The following is a 21,376-nucleotide window of genomic DNA, read 5'->3' as shown; positions in this document are numbered from 1 at the left end:
TTTTTCCCCACCTGTGGAACCAACTTCCATTCTTTTCAATCTCACTCTTCCCTCCAGGTCTTGACAGTTATTCACCACTATCTCAGATCCTACCCATCCAAAACCATGATATTTTCTACCCTCATTAATCCCCCAATTCCTCTTTCCAAATTTCCAGTTTTCCATCCCGAGTTTCCTTATGTATCCATCTTGTCCACCCTATGCATCTTCGCCTCCTCATTCCTCCCCACACCCATTGTTTGTCAAAGTCTGCCTCTATCTTGGCCTTAAACTCTGCTGTTGGTGTTTCCCCCCCTCTCAAATGTTCATTTTGGCCTGTTGTGTCCTGATACTTTCATTGTATTAGCACTAGCTCTTCCACAAGCCTTGCCAAAAAATTGGTGTATTTAAATGCTCGATTTTTATTCACATTTCAACATTTCACAATAATATATTCGAGGTCAAAGTGGTGTGGATGGAGGGCAGGGCCTTAGCCTTCATTCCTGCATGGCCATTGGACACTCCTCCTCCTCTTCTTCCCTTTACAAGGAGTGAGGTCCAATGGTACCAAGCTTCTGTCCTGCCTTGACCACGACACACACTACTCCTCCACTTCCCTCTGTCTTGAGACAACTGAAGTTAAAGTCGAAATCAGAAATGGTGCCCCTGGCTCCATTGGCACGAAACAATTCCATTACACACCTCAATGGTCTTGCTTGTTCTTTTGCTTCCAATCACCATTTGCACGAATGCCAAGCATTACCCACACTCGGCTCAGACAGAAATTGCAACAGGAACGGTTGCTTGCAAGGCAGCCGTGGGAAACCTCCCAAATTGAGGTCAACAGATCATCTTTAAAAAAACTTTATTACAACTGTGCTTCAACATATACACATGGAAGGGCAATGAGGAAAAGTGTGGCTTGTTTACAGAAAAAACTTCAGGGAAAAAAAATAAAAAAATAAAATAATAATCGCCTGTAACATCTATAAAATGTTAAACTTGTATTGCACCAAAGTAACTAGGGGAGGGAGTGGGGACGACGTCAAAAAAAGGTAGCAGTTAAAAAGTGGTGCAACTTCAAGTCAACAAATTATAGTATAAATCTTATCAAAAATAAGAATTGGCCAACTGCCATTACTTAAAACTAAATTAATTTCATTCTACATCTGCTTGCACTCTGGTGACTGATCCATGGTATCACTGTTGAGCCGTTTCACATCTTTGAGAGACGAAACCTTCTGGGGACTCATGTCTGCAAGAGAGGCAAGTGGAAGGTGTGTGAGTACGTGATCCACTGGAAGATCAAGCAATTATACAACAGGACAAGTCACAGGGATCAATGAAATCCAGAACACTTGCGTTATAAAATTGATATAGAAAAATGAACAACTCGAAGAAATAATCAAAATATGCGATTTGGAAAAATAAATTAAAGTAAAATAGGATTCCAGTGCAAATCAGTCAATGGATATGCCTACACCAATGTTGTGGAGAGGGGAGGGGGGGGCAGAAAAGCTGGGGGTTGGGAGAGAAGCGAGGAGGGAGGGGAAGAGAAAGGGAGGTGGGGGGAGGGGGGGGGAGGAGGGGCAGGGTGGGTAGCACGAGAGGCGGGGGAGGGAGGGAGAGGTAGGAGGAGGAGGATTGAGGAGGGAGAAGGGAGGGGGAGGGGAGGGTGTGGAAGGAGGGGAGGTGAGGGGGGGGGGGTTGGATGAAGAGTGGAATAAGGAGAGGCCAGGCCTTCCAGGGGAGGAGGGGAAGAAACCAAAATAAGCCTTCCACTGACTATTTCACAGGTGGAAAGATAGACCAAAATGTCCCCCCCCCCACTCCCCTCCTGTTGCGACTCCATGGAATTTATAAACCCCAACACATCAACACCACTGGTCCATCTCACCTTCCACCCGAGTGTCCAACGTTGCGTTGTCAAAGAAGCGGGTTCGCCGAGCAATGGTCCCACTGCCATCTTCACTGAAGAACTTGTGAGGCTCCGAGGTGGTGGGTTGCCCATATTTTAGGTTGTCAATTGGAGAAAAGGGTACGACCTCAACCATGTCAAGCTTCTTGACCGGAGTGCAGGGGGTTTGAGTCGACTCAGTGGAAGATACAGAGGCACGGGCCTGCAACCTTTCTGAGAGCAAACTTTTTTCACTGCGCAACCGCCGAACCTCTGCCTTGTACAAGTAAGCAGCATCCTTGTACTTTGATGCACAGGATCTGCAGATGGGACAATAAGTGTTTTTGAAAATGTTTAAAAATGGGAAAAGGAATGTACCATTAAATACTTCCAAAAGTAGATGAACATTGGGGGAAATGGGGGATGGGGGTAGAAAAGGAAAGGTTAGGTAGGAGATGGAAGTAAAGACCAAAATGAAAGGGCAACAAATCGTTGAAGCAGAAGCTAAAGGTCAAGAGAATCAAGCATAGGTGGCCGAGCGACTCCGTAGAATTTGTCGCACATACCCGGACTTGATCTCGGCCAGTTCCTTCTCAAGCTCGGAAACATGGCTCTGCAACGCTTGGTTTGCGTTCTGCAAAATCAGGATGTGGGAGTTCTGCACCGTGCCGCTGCCTCCACCCTCGGTCAAATGGTGATCAGACTTTGACACTGCTAATTCAGCAACTGTCACAAGATCAATAAACCATTGGATGACAAGGGATGAAAAAAAAATCGTCACAAAAAAATAAAGGTCCAAAATTTTTTTTTTGAACACTTACAGGTGACGTGTGCTTCATCCCGAGATTTCCTGAGACGTTCCATCAAATGCCTCACCGTCCGATCTTTATTTCGCAAGGCTGCTTTCAAGGATTCCTGCCTGTTGGGGCACGCACAAGGAAAAGACGAACAAAGATGTTGCCTACACTTGTCCTCTCAATATAAACTCCCCCTTCGAAGCTCGACCGACCCAACCACTGCATGCAATACATGGATGACCCCCTACGGAAATCACAAGTCTATAGGATGCCGATAAACAAAGAAAAGAAAAAAGAAAGAAAAAAAACCACTTACTGCTTAATAGTTTCACAGTATTCCACTTCCATCTTCGTCAGCTTCACCTTCAGTGCAGACTCGATCTCTGTGGCATGCAGAAGACTCTTGCTCTGAGCCACCTGAAAAATAATGTGAAACGTCAAACTATGGTTCGCACCAAAAACATTGCACATGGAATTTACCTTTGAAGCAGATCAATAATAAAACTGGATGAGAGAAAATGATCACCGCACGTATAACAGACTCGGAGGAGTAATGGTCGAGATGATCCGCTCATCGTTTGCGAATCTGTTCAAACTCCGACCGAGTCAAACCAAAGATGATTTATTTATAATTAAAAAAAAAAAAAAAAAAAAAAAAAAAAAAAAATCGCCTCATCAGGGACTGGCGGTTATTTACACACGGTTTCCGAGAAGATTTTAAAATAAATTCACTGAATTTGAGGTGAAACCTCCCTTTTCAGTCTCTTATAGGGGTGGATCTGGATTGGAAACAACCCCATGAGAACTTACTATTCTGATGTATTTTACCAAATTTGGTACAAAATCAGTCATGTCGTTTGTGAGGAAAATATGCTTTCGTGAACATGTGGGATTGGGGGAGGGAGCCCGCGGCCCCCTTTCCAGGGTTATTGCACAGTCTCAATGCCCCATGGCCAGTTTCGTCTGGATCCGGTTGTTGGTTTCTGAGAAGATTTTTTAAATGAAACACCAATATATGGAGCAAAACCCCCTTCACCCCCATTAAATGGCCAGATCTGGACGGGGAGTACAACCCCGTAAGACTTCACTGTCCTGATGCATTGTACCAAATTTGGTCCATAATTATGAGAAAAATGAGAAAGTTCATGAGAAAATGTTTTCATCAATTCTCAACGGACGGACGGCTGGACACGGTGAATCACTCTGAGGTTGATTTGGAGAAATAACTCAAAAATGGCATGTGCTGTTCCTTGCTCAACACTCAGCATTTAAAAAAGACAGAATATGGATAAACCCAGAGCATGGCAACCATTGTGCATGTTTTATGTGTCAAATGTCCTCCCCCCCCCCCCCCCCCCCCCCACGGAAAATGTGTGTATGTATGCAGCACACACGCCCCACTCCCAGGCGTTTGCCTGTTTTCTCACTTCAAGAGCCAATTTTGTCTCTTCCAGCATACTCCTGAGCTCCGTCACAGTCTTGTTTTGTGAAGAATCGACAGAGTCCTTGCTTGCACAAAGCTCCATCTTCGATTTGAGAATTGCTACATGCTCCTCCTCTTTGTAGAGCTGCTGTGACAATTTATCGTACATCTCCTCATGAGAGATTTTGCCGTTTTCAATTGCCAGGTACAACTCCTGGGTAGGAAGAAGGTGGGGGCAGACAGAAGATCTTTATTGCACTAATTATGTAATCACACAGAACCAGGCCAAAGAAAATGATTACAAGGATCACCCGACCAAATTACAATTTCTCACATATGTATTTTCCAACACAAATTATATCGACGTCAGCTGCAAAACCTTACGTCCAACTCTTCTTCCATCTCATTGGCTTTCTTTTGCAGCTCCCACTTGTCTGCCTCCACAGTTCTCCGACGTTCCTCCTCATCGTGCAGAGATTGCTCAAGGGTATGGTTCGTCGAGGACAATTTCTCCTTTTCACACAAAAGTTGATCTCGATGCGCCAGGGCCTCCTTTAGTTTTGCAACTTGCTTGGCCTCAGAGCTCTGCTGCAAAAAGAATGCCAATGCATGAGAATATATTTTATTCTAATTTGGGCCGGTTGGGTGGGAGAAAACCCAAAGGAACACATCTCAAGTAATATCGTGAAATCGGGGACAAAGAATACGAGGTACAGCACAACAAACCTGAACACCCATTTGAGACTGCCCTGCTTTAAGCCCTGCCATTGCACTGCCATGTTTGGTCCCATCTTGGATATTGGCAACGGAAATGTTTGGCCGGCTCTCAAGCTCTGCTGAACGTTTCTTCTCTTCCATGAGCTGCTCCATCATTTCATTTAACATCTTGTCATACGAGATTTTTTGGTTATCGATCATCAAATACAATTCCTGAAACATAAAATACAACCAGCATTGTTCATCATGTGGCCAATGAGGAATATTTACCAGCACAAACAACAACAACAAAAGCTTGCTTTTTAAATGTGCAGCTCAAACCCAATGGGATGCCCAACATGAATTAAGCACCCACTCAATGCAGGAAAACATAATAGCATAAAAAGAAAACCACCATAACAAATGGAAATTCAGTGTTACAAGTAAAATTGTAACCCTCCCACAACTCTGCCCCCAAAACCAAAAATGGCAAACTGCACCAAATAGGACCTTCCCATGCACCAACATTCAGCAGTTAAACACATTTCTAAGGCAACAAATCAAATACACACACAGGCAGGTCCATAAGTGCTAGTCAATTTTACAAGAGGGCCGACCTGCTTAATCAGCAGGTCAAGTTTCTCCTTATAAGCATCAATGAAGGCAAAAAGAAAGATGCCGTGAAGGTTCAAATACGTGAAGCGAGTGCTGTATTTTGTCTTTGAAAACAAATACATTTTAAACCATCGTCATAAATATATATATTTGGGAGTAATGTATTTTTGGTGTACCAGTCAAATTGGCTCATACTTTTTTCTTTCCATCATTCATCGGCAAGTCGAATCGGAGTACAAGCCAAAGCAAAATAAACTACGGTCGTCAGCAAAACTGTCATCGAGTCAGAACAATTGAGGTGCTGATTTCCTCCCCGACACTCAACATCGCTGCCAAAGGTACTTTGCATTATCATGAATAGTAATGAGCTGTTTTGTGCATATTATTTGAATTACTTTGTGGGAAAATCTGTCAGATAAATGAGGCATGAAAATTGCCTTTCCAATATTTTTATCAAATAGAGGTATGGTATATTTAAAACAAGCTGCAGAATCGTTATCTCATTCCATTATATTACTATTACGCAAGTCACGAACATGTCTCGCTGACACCATATTTCCTGTGCACATCCATATTCCCGAGACAAGCTGGGCCAATCATGAGAAGCTACGGGAGGAATCTAGCAGGCGGAAGGGCGCATTTACCCCAATCTGAAATGGTATAAAAGAGTCGGACCCGAGATACATCCATATATTATATCTCCATCTACATATCTCTTATTATCCACATATATCTACCTCTCACGAAAGGACCTATAAACAACACAGCCGTCTGTCACTTCCAAAGATTTCCTCGCTTGCAGCGATGTGGAGTTCGCACTTTCATTTGCCCCTCCCACTTTTCACACATTTTCCCCACACGTTTCATTTTCTCTTCCTTTCACTTTTACTCTCATTCGCTTTTCTCTGAGACGGCTTAGACCCGACCCAACCAGCCCAGGTGACCACAGCTGGGACAGTGCCACCTTCGAATGCAAATTCCCCAAAGTCTAGCAGCTCATGGTAGACAAGATCATCGGATCCCTGCCACACAAGGGGGGCCCCAAAAGAAAGTTCAGCCTGCCTCAATCTGCCTGGTCACAGGTTCACTCAAGGCATGCCAAAAGTCCTGCTCTTTTCTTGACCTACAACCTCAACATTTTCTTTCCCTGTTAACCCAATCTCCAAGTGTCATTTCTCGTGGATCCAGTAGTGTGTGTGCTAAGTGATGGTTCATAAGTGATCCAGGGAAGGTATGTTCACATAAGGGTAAGGGAGAATGTTTATGTTTCACAAGTGCTGAACTACATGCCATTTCTTTGTTTCATTTTCCTGCCATTTTTGTATTTTAATTTCCCTGCCATTTTATCTCCTCTCATCACTGTTCTATCATTCCTCTCATCATTTTATACTCTTTCGCTTCATTGTCCATGCCTGTAATAAATTCATCAAAGTGTTGATACGCGTCTTGATTTATCCGGCCTGTGGTTGATTTTGAGATAGAGATCCCATTGGGTGATAGGTCCGAGTTCAAAATTGTAAGGTAAGCCCACGTAATGCGGAATTCTTTCCCTCAGCCAAACTGCCGCATAGTCTGCTAGTAGTTACCAATCTGTCACCCTTAATTCACTGGCACGGTAAACAGACTCTGGGAACGAGGATCGGGCCCGAGTTGAGGGTTGCGGACGGCGTTCGTGGTCCGAGTTATTCAGAGGTGACATCCGTAACAATAACAAAGTAGTCGGAACCCGCTATTTGCGGTTCCACTATTCACTGTTGATAAAATGCGACCTGTTTCTCCATTTGCGGAAAATTGTCCCGCAAATGTTTTTTTCTTTTTCTTTTCACGGCTGTGTTCGCCAAATTGCGGTTTTTATTTTCCCTATTTGTGGCCATGTTCCACGAATTCGTGGTTTTTCAGGGGCACAAGAAAATTTTTCACGAGCCGCTAGCTTGACACATTTATAAAAACCATCTTTCACTAGCCATGCATAAAGCAGCTGGACGTAAGCAATTAAAAAAAAACAAAAAAAAAAAACTTCTACGAGCCGCCCGCATGACCTGCTCATGTGTTGGCTGCAGTGTTTCGCGTTTTCATGGCTTTTGCGGGATATCCCGTTATTCACACTGTGAACAGCTTCACATGATATCCCGTTATTCACACTGTGAACAGCTTCACATGATATCCCGTCATTAACACTGTGAATAGCTTCACATGATGTTCTGCCGTCGTTCACAGGTAAACAATGTTTGGCGGGATATCCCAACAAAGAGTAAACATTGTTTTGCGGGATATCCCACCAGCTGCATAACACGTCACCCCTGCCGAGTTAATGGACAGAATGAAAACACTCCACAGTATCTATCAGTGCAATTAGCTGCCTCCCTTTTCCCCATTGAAACAATGGCACGGTATGCATTTGCAGATCTTCATGGACATGCGTGGGTATTGTCTCACCATTTCTAGGACTTTCATAAACCTTGGTGGATTATCGTCGACATCATCAGGATTTGCCTCACCATTTGGAGATTTTTTCCTCGTCATTCGTCATTTTCACGACTCGGGAACCTATCCCCCCTTTTTCCATTGAAACAATGTCCCCCTATTTGTATTTTGTTGTGAAACAAAACGAACAAAACCGCGGCTTTCGCTATTCGCGGATTTTCCTGGAATGCATACCCCGCGAATAGCGGGGTCTGACTAATTTGAAATTTTGAGGGCCATGTCTTATGTTCACTGATTTTGGCCATTAAAAACTGCATCGTCGAAAGCATCCTGGCATACACTGATATTCGGAAAACAAGAACATTCTCAATCTCGCACAAATCATGAGCATCAAAATAAATAAAGTAATAAACTTACATCCAACTCTTCATCAATCTCTTTGACTTTCTTTTCTTTTTGCCACAAGTCAGCCTCCACAGCTTTCCGACGGTCCTCCTCATCGTGCAAGGATTGCTCGAGGGAATAGCTCTTTGATAAGAATCTCTCATTGTCTCGCTGAAGTTTATCTCGATGTGCCAGGGCTTCCTTAAGTTCTGCACGCCGATTGGGCTCGGTGCGATGCTGCAAAAGTGCCAAATTAGAATACATTACACGTATCTCGTTAAATGAAAAAAAAAAAAAAAATCTAAAACAGAAGAAACAATTCAGTCAAAATAAAACGAGCGGAAGTAGTAAAACAAATCTCAACCAATTTGAGACTGCATTACGTTAAGCACTGCCACAATATAGCCATGTTTGATCCCACCAGCTCGAGTTTAGGTTAGATATTCCAACGATTCTGAAGCTTCGCTAAACACTTCTCCAGAGAGGTCATGACATTTTGCTGAATTTCAATTCATGCAAGGTAAAGTATTTGGTTCTCAAATCATGAAATTCAAACAGGATATTCCCAAAGCACGAAAGTTGACCCGAAAAAATTAAATTAAATTAACTGAACAGAGTAAATCTGAGACAAGTAAAGCATTTGACCCCCTTTTTGCAGAGAAAGTCGAGGCTCATGAAGGAGCTAGAACATAGAACAGATCAAGAAGTAACAGAACAAAATAACAACAGGAAGTAGGTGAGTGCGGAAACACACCAAGAGTATAAATGACAGACAAGACAGAGGGAGACTTGGAGAAATAAGGGATGTGGGGGGGGGGGGGGGGTGGAAATTAGGACTAGGGGACAGACAGAGGGTGGACAACATTGAAACAAAAGCAAACTCTCAGGAAGGAAAACACTGGAAAGTTGGAAAGAGGTGAGTTTGGTACGAGTTAATAGGGATAGAAAATGTCAATGGTTTTGGATGGAGGATGATGTAATATGGTGGTGAATGGCTGCCTTGAAGACTTACAGGGAAGAATTTGAACAGAATGTGGAAGTTGATTCCACAGGTGGGGGAAAAAGTGAAACAAATGAGTGGAGATGAGCAATGAGTGGCTTACTTTGATACGCATGCAAGTTATGACAGTATGGATGTGGATGAACATGTAAAAGAATGAACATGCATGTATATATATATATATATATATATGTGTATATATTAAAAAAAAATAACCACCTTTAGAGGCCATTTTTCCCCGCAAAGCGGGTGTTGGCCTTTTTCGGGAACCGTGGTTGTTGTTTTTTTTTTGGTCCCCTTTTTGAAGCAATGTTTTACGGCCGGATGCCCTTCCTGACGCCAACCCTTTTTGCCGCCTTTAACGACAAACAGGGAATTACCAGTGAACTGGTACTCAATTAGCCGACCTCGGAAGGATGACAGGCTGAGTCAACCCCCCTGGCGTTAATTCAGCGATCGACCGGGATTCGAACCCAGGATCCTAGGATCCTAAGCCGGCACCCTAGCCGCTAGCCCAACACCAGGGTATGTATATATATATATATATATACTGTATATATATATATATGTGTGTATGCGTCAGGGTGGCCCTTATTTTCCAACTTTTTAAAAGTTTATCTCCCACCGCCCTATCTTGTTCCAATTAACAAAAAAGCAATCTATGCAAAATTTTAGCTCAATCGGACAACTGCAAGGCGACCCTCATCGACCGTGAAGTTTTGACATTTTCGCCCAGAAACTCATTTTTTCAGATAATTTTTCAATAAATATTTTTAAACTCTTTATATAAATTTCTATTTAATTAAAACCTTTTTTAGAGTTATTATAGGTATTAGAAGCATAAGTGACAGTAAATATAATGAAGAAGGCAACTTGCAAAGCTGGGGACCTCGAGCAGCTATAGGGCAAACCTATTTTTCGCCGTCATCCAGTCGGCAACCAGCCGTGAGCGAGTGAGGTTGTGTGTTGCGCTCGTCCGTTGGAAGAATTGTTATAACGTGTAAGCGGTAAGCACTAAGCAGCTAAGCACCTATTCATTTTGTTGTTGTATTATGACAAATTTGTAATGTTGTGCTTTGTATACTTATTTTGTGACCAAATATGATGCCTTTGAGGACTAATTCTTAATTTTTCTTTCTGATCTGTTTGTGCAGGTGCGAAGTGGCTTCTGTGACGTGTTCTTCCTAAACCTGTAAAATGGCATCAACCGCCGCATCACCTTCAAGTAGTTCAGCACACAAGTTAAGGAAAGATTTTCATGTGCCTCTTGTTGGCTCCATTTCCAATCAAATCGTGGGAGCCAAACTACCCTCGAATCGGCAAGTTTTAAGCGTTTTTTTCTACAATGTAAGAGTTGTAAATCTTACAACGAAGCAAAGTGCAACATTAGTGAATCAAGAAGTTTTCATTTTTTGGCAAAAAGCACGAATTCCTACCAGAAGAACTGACCACTGCGTTGATAAGGTAATAAAACTATATCATGAATGGAAAGGTTTACAGAAAAATTTGACTAGAACTGCAGGCAAGGAAACAGAAAAAAAGAGAACATTTTGTGGAAATGATGGACGATCTCTGACATAGCTCATTCAGATGCTTTGGGACAGATGAAAATTGAAGATAAGTTTTTAATGCTTCAGCGCCAAAAAGGAAGACCGGGCTCGATGGTTGGTGAAGATCAAAAACTGCAACACAAGGAAGAAGTAACACTGAAGCGCACTGCAATGGAAACTGCCAGGAAAAAAAGATCTTTTGAAGAAATGGAACAAAATTTTGCTACTGATCAATTTACTACATTGGAAACTGATGATTCAACATCAAGCAGCCAAAGCAGTGATAGTGGTGACGACAGTCAAAATTCCTCTGTCATCGTTCAACAATTATCAGCAACAACAACCGCAGCAGCAGCAACAGTTCCAGCAACTCGAGGTACATTGCAGTTTTTTACTCCCCGTCTCTCTGAAGTTTTTGATAGGTGCAAAATTACTGACAGAAATGGGCTTTACATATTAATGGCTGCTGCAGAGGCTTTCGGGCGTGATACTGAGAACCTGATAATAAATCGCACTTCTTTTCAACGCCTTAGAAAAAAATTTAGAGAAGAGAGACACACAGAAATACAGCACAAATTTAAAATGAACGACTGTAAAGAATTAGTGTTGCACTGGGATGGAAAGCTGCTTCCAGCACTCAGGCGTTGAAAAGGTTGATAGACTGGCAATAATAGTAACTTTTCAAGGCAAGGAGCAATTGTTGGGTGTACCTGAAATTCCAACATCTTCAGGAGAACAGCAAGCCATGGCTGTTTACCAAGTAGTCGAGAAGTGGGGTATAACCGAGAAAATTCAGGCACTTTGCTGTGATACGACAGCAAGCAACACAGGTCGAATAAATGGTGCATGCACAAATCTAGAAAAAATGTTCAATCGTGACCTGTTGTACTTCCCTTGCCGTCATCACATGTTCGAGTTAGTTTTGAGGAGCTGTTTCGACACACTGATGGGTACAACTTCTGGTCCAGACATGTTGCTATTCAAAAGATTTAGAGAAACCTGGACGAAACTCAACAAGAAGATTTACATAACTGGTACCAATGAAGTGTCTGATGATGTCCACTCTACCATTCTTGGATTTCTTGAATATCACCTTTCGATGAAGAAACAACAGCGAGATGATTACCGAGAATTGTTGGAGTTAACGATGATCTTTCTTGGCGGCATTCCAAAGAAAGGAATATCGTTTCGTACATCAGGAGCTGTAAGTCATGCTAGGTGGATGGCAAAAGCAATTTATGCATTCAAGATATACATGTTTCAAGATCAATTTAAGTTATCTCATGGGGAGAAGAACTCTTTAAGAAGAATATGTATTTTTCTTGCTCAAGTGTACGTTCGAGCCTGGTTTCTGTCATCAGAAGCAATTAAAGCACCTTATCATGATTTCCTATTCATGCGTCAACTGATAAATTATCAGGATATTGATCCAGAAATCAGTAAGGCTGCTGCGAAAAAGTTTTCCAATCACCTCTCGTACTTAGCTCCCGAAAATGTGGCTCTATCCTTATTTGACGACGCTGTTCCAACAGAGGTTAAGGCAAATATGGCTCAAGTTATGCTGCAAGCAGACAAAGATGAAGAAGACGAAGAAAAAGAAGAAGAAGAAAAAAATCAACTGAAGAGGTACATTCTGCACCAAAATGACTTTCCTTCCTTTACAAACATCGAGTTTACGTCTTTTGTAACTCCTGGTACAAAAACTTTCTTCACGAGATTTTCTATCAGCACCGATTTCCTCGACAAAGACCCTTCAACATGGAAAGATGATCCTGGCTACAAAAATGGACTTGAAAAACTTGAGAAGACAGTTGTTGTGAATGACGTTGCAGAAAGAGGTGTCAAACTCATTCAGGAATACAATAACATTCTCACAAAAGATGAAACTGAGAAACAATTTGTTTTACAGATCGTTACCGAAAACCGTAAAACATACCCAACTGCAACTAAATCCTCTCTTATGCAAAAATAATGTTCAATGTTCAGTGTTCAGTGTTCACATTATGATTTTGATTCTATAAAAGATATTGTTGTAAATAACAATGTGATTCTCTTATAGAAGTTGTGTTTTATTAAGAAAACCTTATATTTCTTAATTTTTTGATGTTATTTCAGGAATTTTTCAAATTAACTATATGTAAATTTCGTTCAAAACGTTTTTAAACATTTGCTGGGGTTGCCTAGATATGTCCACATAAATTTCTTCAAGAAGAAAACATAAAATAGTCGAGATAAAGAACAGTATAGCGCTTTTAAACGGAATTAATCGTTGCATATACTATGTTCAACTTCAAAGCTTTTGAGGGTCGCCTAAAAGTTGTCCGATTGAGCTGAAATTTTGCACACCTTGCTTTTTTATTCATTGGAACAGGATTAGGGGGTGGGAGCAGCAAAATTTTAATTTTAGGAAATTACCCTATTGCTATTTGCTACGGGCATACTATGCGTGTATATATGTGTATGTATATATATATATATTGTTGTGGATTTGAGAATTGTTGTAAATATCACCCTCTGTAAGTGTAATGAATTCCTTGTAAATATCTCCGTTTTGTGTGTAAAGGTCAAAGGTCGTCCTCTTAGTTACTCCATATACATACACGTAGGCCACCATATACCCTCCTAAATAGTTATTTCCTTATTATGTGTATTAGTTGAAGGCTGTGTTTCCCATTAGTTGACTCTGCATTGCATCAAATTGAAATAAGGTAGAATCCCCTGTCTAGTGCAAAGCCTCAATTGCCAACTGCATTTGCCTCCATTGAGCACGCGGTCGGTTCGGAGAAGAAAGGCGTGTCTCCACCTCGTCATAGGAAGGAGGAATGAGCCAACCCCGATTAACCAACCAAGGACGAAGGGTTTGGCTTGAGAGGGCGGAGAGCGAACAATCGGGGAGGTTCGCGAAGGTTCGAGGGTGTGGCCTATATAACCCGCGGCGGGACGCCCCTACCAGGGATGAGTCCTTGGAGAGCACGCGACGCACCTGAGACGATTGAGGCAGCAGATGAGGGAGGGAGCCAGACGAGCGAGGGAGCACGAAGGCAGTTTCTGTCAGGAAGGCGCATGAGTTGGTAAAGAGAGACGTGCAACCTGCGGGAGTACGAGTGAGGGAGACGCTGTTTCCAACCAGCCTTGCCACGTCAAGCTCCGACGCACTGTTGCGAACATCCCGGCGGTGTGGACCCGAGGGTGGAGAGTCGGCGGCTGCTCGCTCCCGGCCCGACCGTGCTCCGGTTCCAGTTGAACCTTCCTCTCCTTCCCGCCATTCATTCCTGCCTTCATTTCCCATTCGTGTGAGTCTGATTGTCGTTTGTTTTGTGTGTCTCGTCCTGGGGTTAAGTAAGACTGAATAGTATAAGCTAGTAATTGCACTGTGTCTTCTGGTCCTTCCATTCTTTGTCTTTATTTTATTATCCTTCCTTCTCCTTGGTTCTTTTGATTGTGTAAATAATAGTAGTAATAAATTATATTTGTATTTCCTACCTTCGTTCTTCTTCTTCATGCTCGTCCGGTCGTCTTTGTGATTTCCCCATTGAAAACCTGTGGCGCGATTTTGGCCAACGTTCAGGATCGGGTTAGTCTCTGCTAATGGCTCGAACGTCGTGTTGCTAACACCGCTCGGCAATTATAACATCTAAAACCGGGGTTCGAGCGGGAGTCCCTCCCCTGTTCGTGGTCAGAAGTGGCACTCAGGTCCTTGGGACTTTTTGTAGACCAAATACCCTGGCTGCTCCCGACCGGGAGGAGCGTTGGGACCCCCAGGACTCACGTCGGTCAGTCGCGGACAAGGGGATTGATCCCCCCTTCTTAAAGGGAAAAAGGCCGACGGAGAGATCCGTAACAATATATATGTGTGTGTGTGTGTGTGTGTGTGTGTGTGTGTGTGTGTGTGTGTGTGTATGTATATATGTGTATGTGTGTATGTGTGTATGTGTGTATGTGTGTATTGTTATGGATTCGGCCCTTCCGTGATTGTGGTTTTCCTCCACTTGAAACATTTCGGGTTATGTATTATTATTCTTCTCGGGGTTGGAAGGAAACGACGATTATTGTTGTTTGAGGGAAAAGGTTATAGTGGTTAAAAGGTTAAAAGCGCTCATGGTAAAAATGAGACAGGAAATCGGATCGTGCACCGGAAAAGGTCGAGCGAAGAAGAAGAGGTCGTGAGGCAAAGGTCGGGGAAGACGCTTGTCGAAGTTCCGTAACGGGCGTGGTCGAGCGAACGTCGCGAGTGAACTTTGAGACCTTGAAAGGAAGTTCGTGCGATAGGTTGTCGCCGGAGTATTGAGGAACCTGCGTAGTCAGGTATCGGCATTGAGGTTCCGGAGAATCCTTGCCTAGAGGCTCCGGCTCAAGAGAGCCGTCCACCATTTTGCCCCGCGCGCTGCGTTCATCGGAAAAGGTTTTTGCCGCGTCGGCTGGTCTTAACCTCCGGTGGTCTGCCGGGGATGAGTGTGCACTAAAGCGGCGTTTGAAGATTACACGGCAGTTCGCTGATTGAACGGCGAATGTGCACGTCGGCGCGCGTCTTTGGGATTTTCCATTCCACTGCGAGTTTGCTGGGTGTTGGACCACGTGACTTTTGTGTCGCTTCGACCGCCTACACCTCGATTGATCTTGATCGAACATTGTTCCATCGCTGGAGCGAATCAACTTCGCCTTGGAGAGTTATAGAGACATTGAGGAGTGCTCGGTTCCATTCCCTGGGAGTGCCGTGAGTTTGAGTTAAGTTACTAGATAAGATGGTACCATCTTAAGATATTGATTATATGGTTGATTGCTATTATTGTTGTATCGTGATTCCTGTGTGCTCTTTAATATATTCTTTGGTTGTGGATAACTCTTGGTGTGGTTTCCATATTGATTTCGACATGGAATAACATATTTCTTTTCTGCCGTGGCTCCCCCCCGGGGTTCTGGGGTATAAGGAGACCAGGAGGTCGGGGAGGAGCACGTAACAGTATGTGTATGTGTGTGTCACTCGCTTTCATTCACCTTTCACTCACGGCAGGCAGGTTTGGTGGTCTTTGTCTTCTACCGACTCCTCTCCGACCTTGCTCCCCCAGCTCTCTCTGTGCTCTGTCCCCCAAATATTCCTACAGGTCGCACAAGATCTGCCAGCCACCATTCCACCCTCAGGAGAGCCAGGAAACAATATCTCTCCGTTCTCAGGACAGAACTCTCTTATCTGTCTCCCTCTTCCAAATCCTGGTGGCGACTGGTCAAATCTGTTTCTGGTGTTTGTTCCCCCTCCATCCCCTCCCTCACCTCAAACGGCCACACGGCTGACTCCGCGCGTGAAAAAGCTGAATGCCTCAACTCTGTGTTTGCCTCTAAATCTTGTGTCCCAAACCCATCCCTCTCTGTACCCACCGTACCCAGTCGTACCCAGCTGCTCCTGGACTCTGTGTCCTTTCCTCCTGACAAGGTGGAAAAGTTTCTGTCAACCCTCGACTCTGATTCTGCAACTGGACCTGACGGCATCAGCCCACGGGTCCTAAAATCTTGTTCTTCTGCTCTTTCACTCCCTCTCTCTGTTCTCTTCACACTCTCTTTTGCTCAAGGTCATCTGCCATCTGCTTGGAAATCTGCCAACATCACCGCTTTGCACAAAAAAGGTGCAAAAACAGATCCCAGCAACTACAGACCAATCAGCCTTCTCTCAATTATCAGTAAAGTCATGGAATCCATCATTGCTTCAGATATGAAATCTTTCCTCTTCTCCAATGGCTTGATCTCTGATCATCAATTTGGTTTCAGACCTGGTCACTCTACTCTGGACATGCTGCTTCTGCTTTCTCAGCAATGGATGGAGGTCCTCAATGCCAAACAGGAAATTCGAGCTGTCTCCCTTGACATATCACGTGCCTTCGATACGGTCTGGCACCCCGCCATGCTCACCAAACTCTCCTCTGTTGGTATCCATGGAAATCTCCACGCATGGCTGGCGGACTTCCTCTCTAGTCGTAGTCAACGTGTGGCCCTGAATGGGTTTCTCTCATCTCCTCTTCCTGTTCAGGCTGGAGTTCCCCAAGGCAGTGTTCTGGGCCCTGTGCTTTTTCTGGTCTTCATCAATGATCTCCCCGACTCTCTTGAAAATCCTCTCTATCTCTTTGCTGATGACTCTACTCTCTGTCGCTCCATTCTTCATCCCTCAGATCGACAGTCTGCAGCCTCCTCACTCTCTGCAGACCTGGACAAAATCAGAGACTGGGCAAACAAGTGGAACATGTCTTTCAATCCTGACAAATCTCACACTCTTACAATGTCTCTCCGAAAAGACCGACTGGACAACCCTCCCATCTACTTTCTGAATAATCCTCTCCAAGAAGTTCTGTCACTCAAACTTTTGGGTCTCACCATCTGCCATGATCTTTCCTGGGAAAACCACATTTCAAATCTGGCCTCCAAAGCCAGTCGCCGACTGGGCGTCCTCCGTCGTGCGAAGTCCTTCCTTGACACACCTGAGCTCCTCACCACGTACAAGGCTTTCATCCGCAGCTCAATGGAATACTGCTCGCCCCTCTGGGCTGGTGCTCCTGCCTCACACCTAGCTCGTCTTCACGCTGTTGAAAGCAAAGCATTCAGAATCATTGGAATCTCCCGCGATGAAGCTAACTCCAAGGGCCTTTCACTCACTCACCGCAGGCAGGTTGGTTTCCGTCTTCTACCGACTCCTCTCTGGCCTTGCCCCCCCAGCTCTCTCTGGGCTCTGTCCCGCAAATATTCCTACAGGTCGCACAACATCTGCCTGCAACCCTCTTATGGTTAAACTGCCAAAATCAAGACTGTCTGCTCACCTTCACTCCTTCATTCCTCTTTTCTCCCGCCTCTGGAACAAACTCCCTCACTCTCTTCAATCCCAATCCACCCCCCAGGTCTTTAAAACAGCTGTTCACCACCATCTCTTATCTTCCCCCATCCAAAACCTTGATCTTTTCTATCCCCGATAATTTCACCCCAATTCCACTTTTTGAAATACCAACTTCTGACCTGGAAGTCCTTGGTGTCCTTGTGTTTTATACTTCTCCCACCCCCCACCCCCCCACCCCTTCCCACGCCTCCTTCCCCCGAGCCCTCTCCCTCCCACACATCTCCCTGCTCTCAAATGTTGTGTGCTCTCAAGTGTTTGTGTGCTTCCCATTCTCTTGTCTTCCGCTCCCTCTTTTTATATATTTTGTTTGTCTGGTTGATTTGTTTGTGAAGTAAATGTCATGGGGGGTTCTGGAATGTCAGCTCTTTCACGAGCCTCGATTCAGTATACAAAAAACAAAAAACAAATAAAAAAACCCTCTTATGGGTGAACTGCCAAAATCTCGGCTCTCTGCTCACCTTCACTCTTTCATTCCCCTTTTCTCCCGCCTCTGGAACAAACTCCCCCACTCCCTTCAATCCCACTCCTCCCTCCAGGTCTTTAAAACAGCTGTTCACCACCATCTCTTATCTTCCCCCGCTAATTCACCCCAGATACACTTTTTTGAAATTCCAACCTTTCGTGGAAGTCCTTGCAGCATCCATGTTTTATACCTCTCCCACCTCCCCCCAAGTCCTCTCCCTCCCACAGTTCTCGATGTCCCTGCTCTCAAATGTTGTGTTTGTGTCCTTCCCCCTCTCCCCATCTTGACTACCGCTCCCCTTATTTTGCGTTTTGTGTCGGTTTGACTTTTTGTGTGATTAATGTTAGCTCTCACGAGCCTCGATCTTATATACACACAAAAAAAAAAAGTGTGTATTTATGTATGTATGTATGTATATAGTGTAACGTGTGTGTGTGGGGGTAGGTAATGAAATACCTTAGTCGAGGTAGAATTGAATAGAGGAGCGTGCTCCAAATGTCGCGAAGAAGAATCCTCATGGATTTAAGTCAGGGCCGGATGTCTGGGTAAGTGTATGTCTCCATGCAAGGGGTGAAGCTATGCTAATTAGTTAGGGCATGTGGATAAATTCTCAGTGTGTCGTCGCATCGAATGTTTTTTTTCCCTTTGTGCTTATGACATTTATTCGGCCAGTCATACAATTGGCACATAATTAAAATAACAATCGCCGACCGTATCCGGACACCACTACCCCGCCTAGCCGAACCTTCTCGATGGGCGTCAAGAATGGCCGTGAGGCCACGCCCCAAAGGACGATTTGTTGAGGAACTATGGAGCGAGGCAACGATGCTGCACGATTGGTTATAGTGTAACGTCGTAATCAAACATTCTAGCGCTGGAGGAAAAAGGGACACATCCCACCATTTTCGCTCTCTCTCGTTCTGGGCTTGGTCGCAGGCGGTCGCATTAGCGTTCTCTCTGTTCCTGGCTGCGGTGAAAGGCGGATGCAACTCTCTCTCTTGGTGCTGGCTTGTGACCGTAGTGCTTCGTTCGTACTGTATGCGCTTGAAAAACATCGGAGCTTTGTGGAGCGTGGGACGATCGGAGGAGGGAGTTTAGCTGCCGCTACGTGGGTCGGTGGCTGATACAGGCGTGACTGCGCACTATCCTGAGTGTTCCCGCGCAAGGCCTCGGGAACTCATTCGACGACCGCCATGGTTCAAGGGTCGTGTGAGGAGACCAGAGCTGAGTGCCGGCCAATGCACCACATCACATTTTATTTTTGTTTATTTCTCTGTGTCATTTAATTGTGTCGGAGTGGGGGGGGGGGGGGGGGGGGGGTGGGTGGGGGAGGGCATTTAGGAACTATAGATTTTACCCTCAACATTCTTTTTATCGATTTGCATTAATTTTCATTAAACCTTATTTGTTGCATTGCATTTGTTGTACTGTTGATTTGCCGGTCTTGTATGTTTATGGGTTTGGATAAACCCCCGTCGCATCCGTCCGTGCAAATAAGACCCGGGAATTCCATTTCCCTCGCATGCGAAAGAGATAACACCGTCAGTGATTCGGCTCAGACGCCTCAGAGTCAAAGCTCGGTTGGCCATCCGCCACCCAGGGGTCTTACCCTCGGGAACATGACAATATATATATATATATACATACAGTCACGTGAAAAAGTAAGTACATCCCATGTAAAGTTTTGACTTTTTCAACATATTTCAACAAACAGCTATTTGATCTTCATTTCAACAATATTGAGAGATAAAGGTGATATAATATAACAAATATCATGAAACATTTACATTTTGTAGTCCATTGTATAATTTAAATAAACATAAATACAAATTTCGCATGTGGAAAAAGTAAGTGCACCCCTACATTTATCACTACTTCAAATACCTAAAATTAGAATCATGTGCACTAGCTCAGGTGCAAATGATTAGAACATCGTTGGAGGATCTTGGAGGAACCTGTCTCATTTAAACCTCAGACATTGTTTGGTTTGCTCTTTGTTGTTGAAGTGTGCGGCATCACCACACCTAGATCAAAAGAGCTCTGAGGCCTTCAGAAAGAAGGTTATAGATGCCTACGAGTCTGGGAAGGGATTTTAAAAGATCTCCAAACAATTTGAAATCAATCATTCGACTGTCCGGAAGATCATCTACAAGTGGAGAAGATTCCAAACAACTGCCAACTTGTTCAGGCCAGGCCGCCCCAGCAAGATCAGCCCGAGAGCAGACCGCAAGATGCTGAAAGAAGTCTCTAAGAGCCCCAGAATGTCATCACGCGACCTACAGGTAGCTCTTGCCACTGTTGATGTCAAAGTGCACGAGTCTACCATTAGAAAGAGGCTGCACAAATTTGATCTACATGGGAGGTGTGCCAGGAGGAAACTTTTGCTGTCCAGAAAGAACATCAGGGCAAGACTAAAGTTTGCCAATGAACACGTAGGCAAAGACCAGCACTTTTGGAACAATGTGCTCTGGACAGATGAGTCAAAGGTAGAGCTAATTCGCCACAGTACCAGAAGACATGTTTGGCGAAAACCAAAGACAGCATTTGACCACAAGAACCTGACACCAACTGTAAAGCATGGTGGTGGAAATGTTATGGTTTGGGGCAGCTTTGCTGCATCAGGGCCTGGGCAGCTCACCATCATAGAATCCACTATGAATTCTTCATTGTACCAGAGGGTGCTTGAGGATAATGTGAGGCCATCTGTTGGAAAGTTGAAGCTCAACCGAAAGTGGACCTTGCAACATGACAATGACCCTAAACATACCAGTACATCCACCAAGGAATGGCTGAAAAGAAAGAAATGGAGGGTTCTGGAATGGCCAAGTCAAAGCCCGGATCTAAATCCCATCGAGATGCTGTGGGGGGATTTGAAACGAGCTGTGCATGCAAGAAACACCTCAAACATCGCACAGCTGAAAGAATTCTGCATGGAGGAGTGGGAAAAAATTTCTTCCAGTCAATGTCAGAGACTGGTAGACAGTTATAAGAAACGCCTCCTTGAGGTTGTTTCTGCCAAAGGGGGCAATACCACCTATTAGAGCCAAGGGTGTACTTACTTTTTCCATATGCGAAATTTGCATTTATGTTTATTTAAATTATACAATGGACTACAAAATGTAAATGTTTCATGATATTTGTTATATTACATCACCTTTATCTATCAATATCGTTGAAATGAAGATCAAATAGCTGTATGTTGAAATATGTTGAAAAAGTCAAAACTTTCCATGGGGTGTACTTACTTTTTCACGTGACTGTATATACACGCAAG

At 44.0% G+C, this 21,376-nt stretch overlaps 1 protein-coding gene across 1 annotated transcript in view; it reads right to left on the bottom strand.

Annotated features, from left to right (window-relative positions):
- Positions 1–827: 827 nt before the first annotated feature.
- LOC137428338 (uncharacterized) overlaps positions 828–21,376 on the bottom strand; it is a 116,633-nt gene continuing 96,084 nt past the window's right edge. Inside the window, exons 73-81 of the mRNA XM_078779076.1 lie at positions 8,249–8,452; positions 4,823–5,026; positions 4,481–4,684; positions 4,101–4,310; positions 2,990–3,090; positions 2,698–2,795; positions 2,443–2,602; positions 1,877–2,196; positions 828–1,234 (exon numbers count right to left, since the gene is read on the bottom strand). Coding sequence (XP_078635202.1) covers positions 1,143–1,234; positions 1,877–2,196; positions 2,443–2,602; positions 2,698–2,795; positions 2,990–3,090; positions 4,101–4,310; positions 4,481–4,684; positions 4,823–5,026; positions 8,249–8,452 — 1,593 coding nt within the window. The 3' untranslated portion in view covers positions 828–1,142. The remainder of the gene's footprint in view (positions 1,235–1,876; positions 2,197–2,442; positions 2,603–2,697; positions 2,796–2,989; positions 3,091–4,100; positions 4,311–4,480; positions 4,685–4,822; positions 5,027–8,248; positions 8,453–21,376) is intronic.

Source organism: Myxine glutinosa, chromosome 5 (assembly GCF_964187855.1).
Source record: "Myxine glutinosa chromosome 5, kmMyxGlut1.1, whole genome shotgun sequence".
NCBI classification, from domain to species: domain Eukaryota; kingdom Metazoa; phylum Chordata; class Myxini; order Myxiniformes; family Myxinidae; genus Myxine; species Myxine glutinosa.
This window is presented reverse-complemented; position numbering and strand designations above follow the sequence as displayed.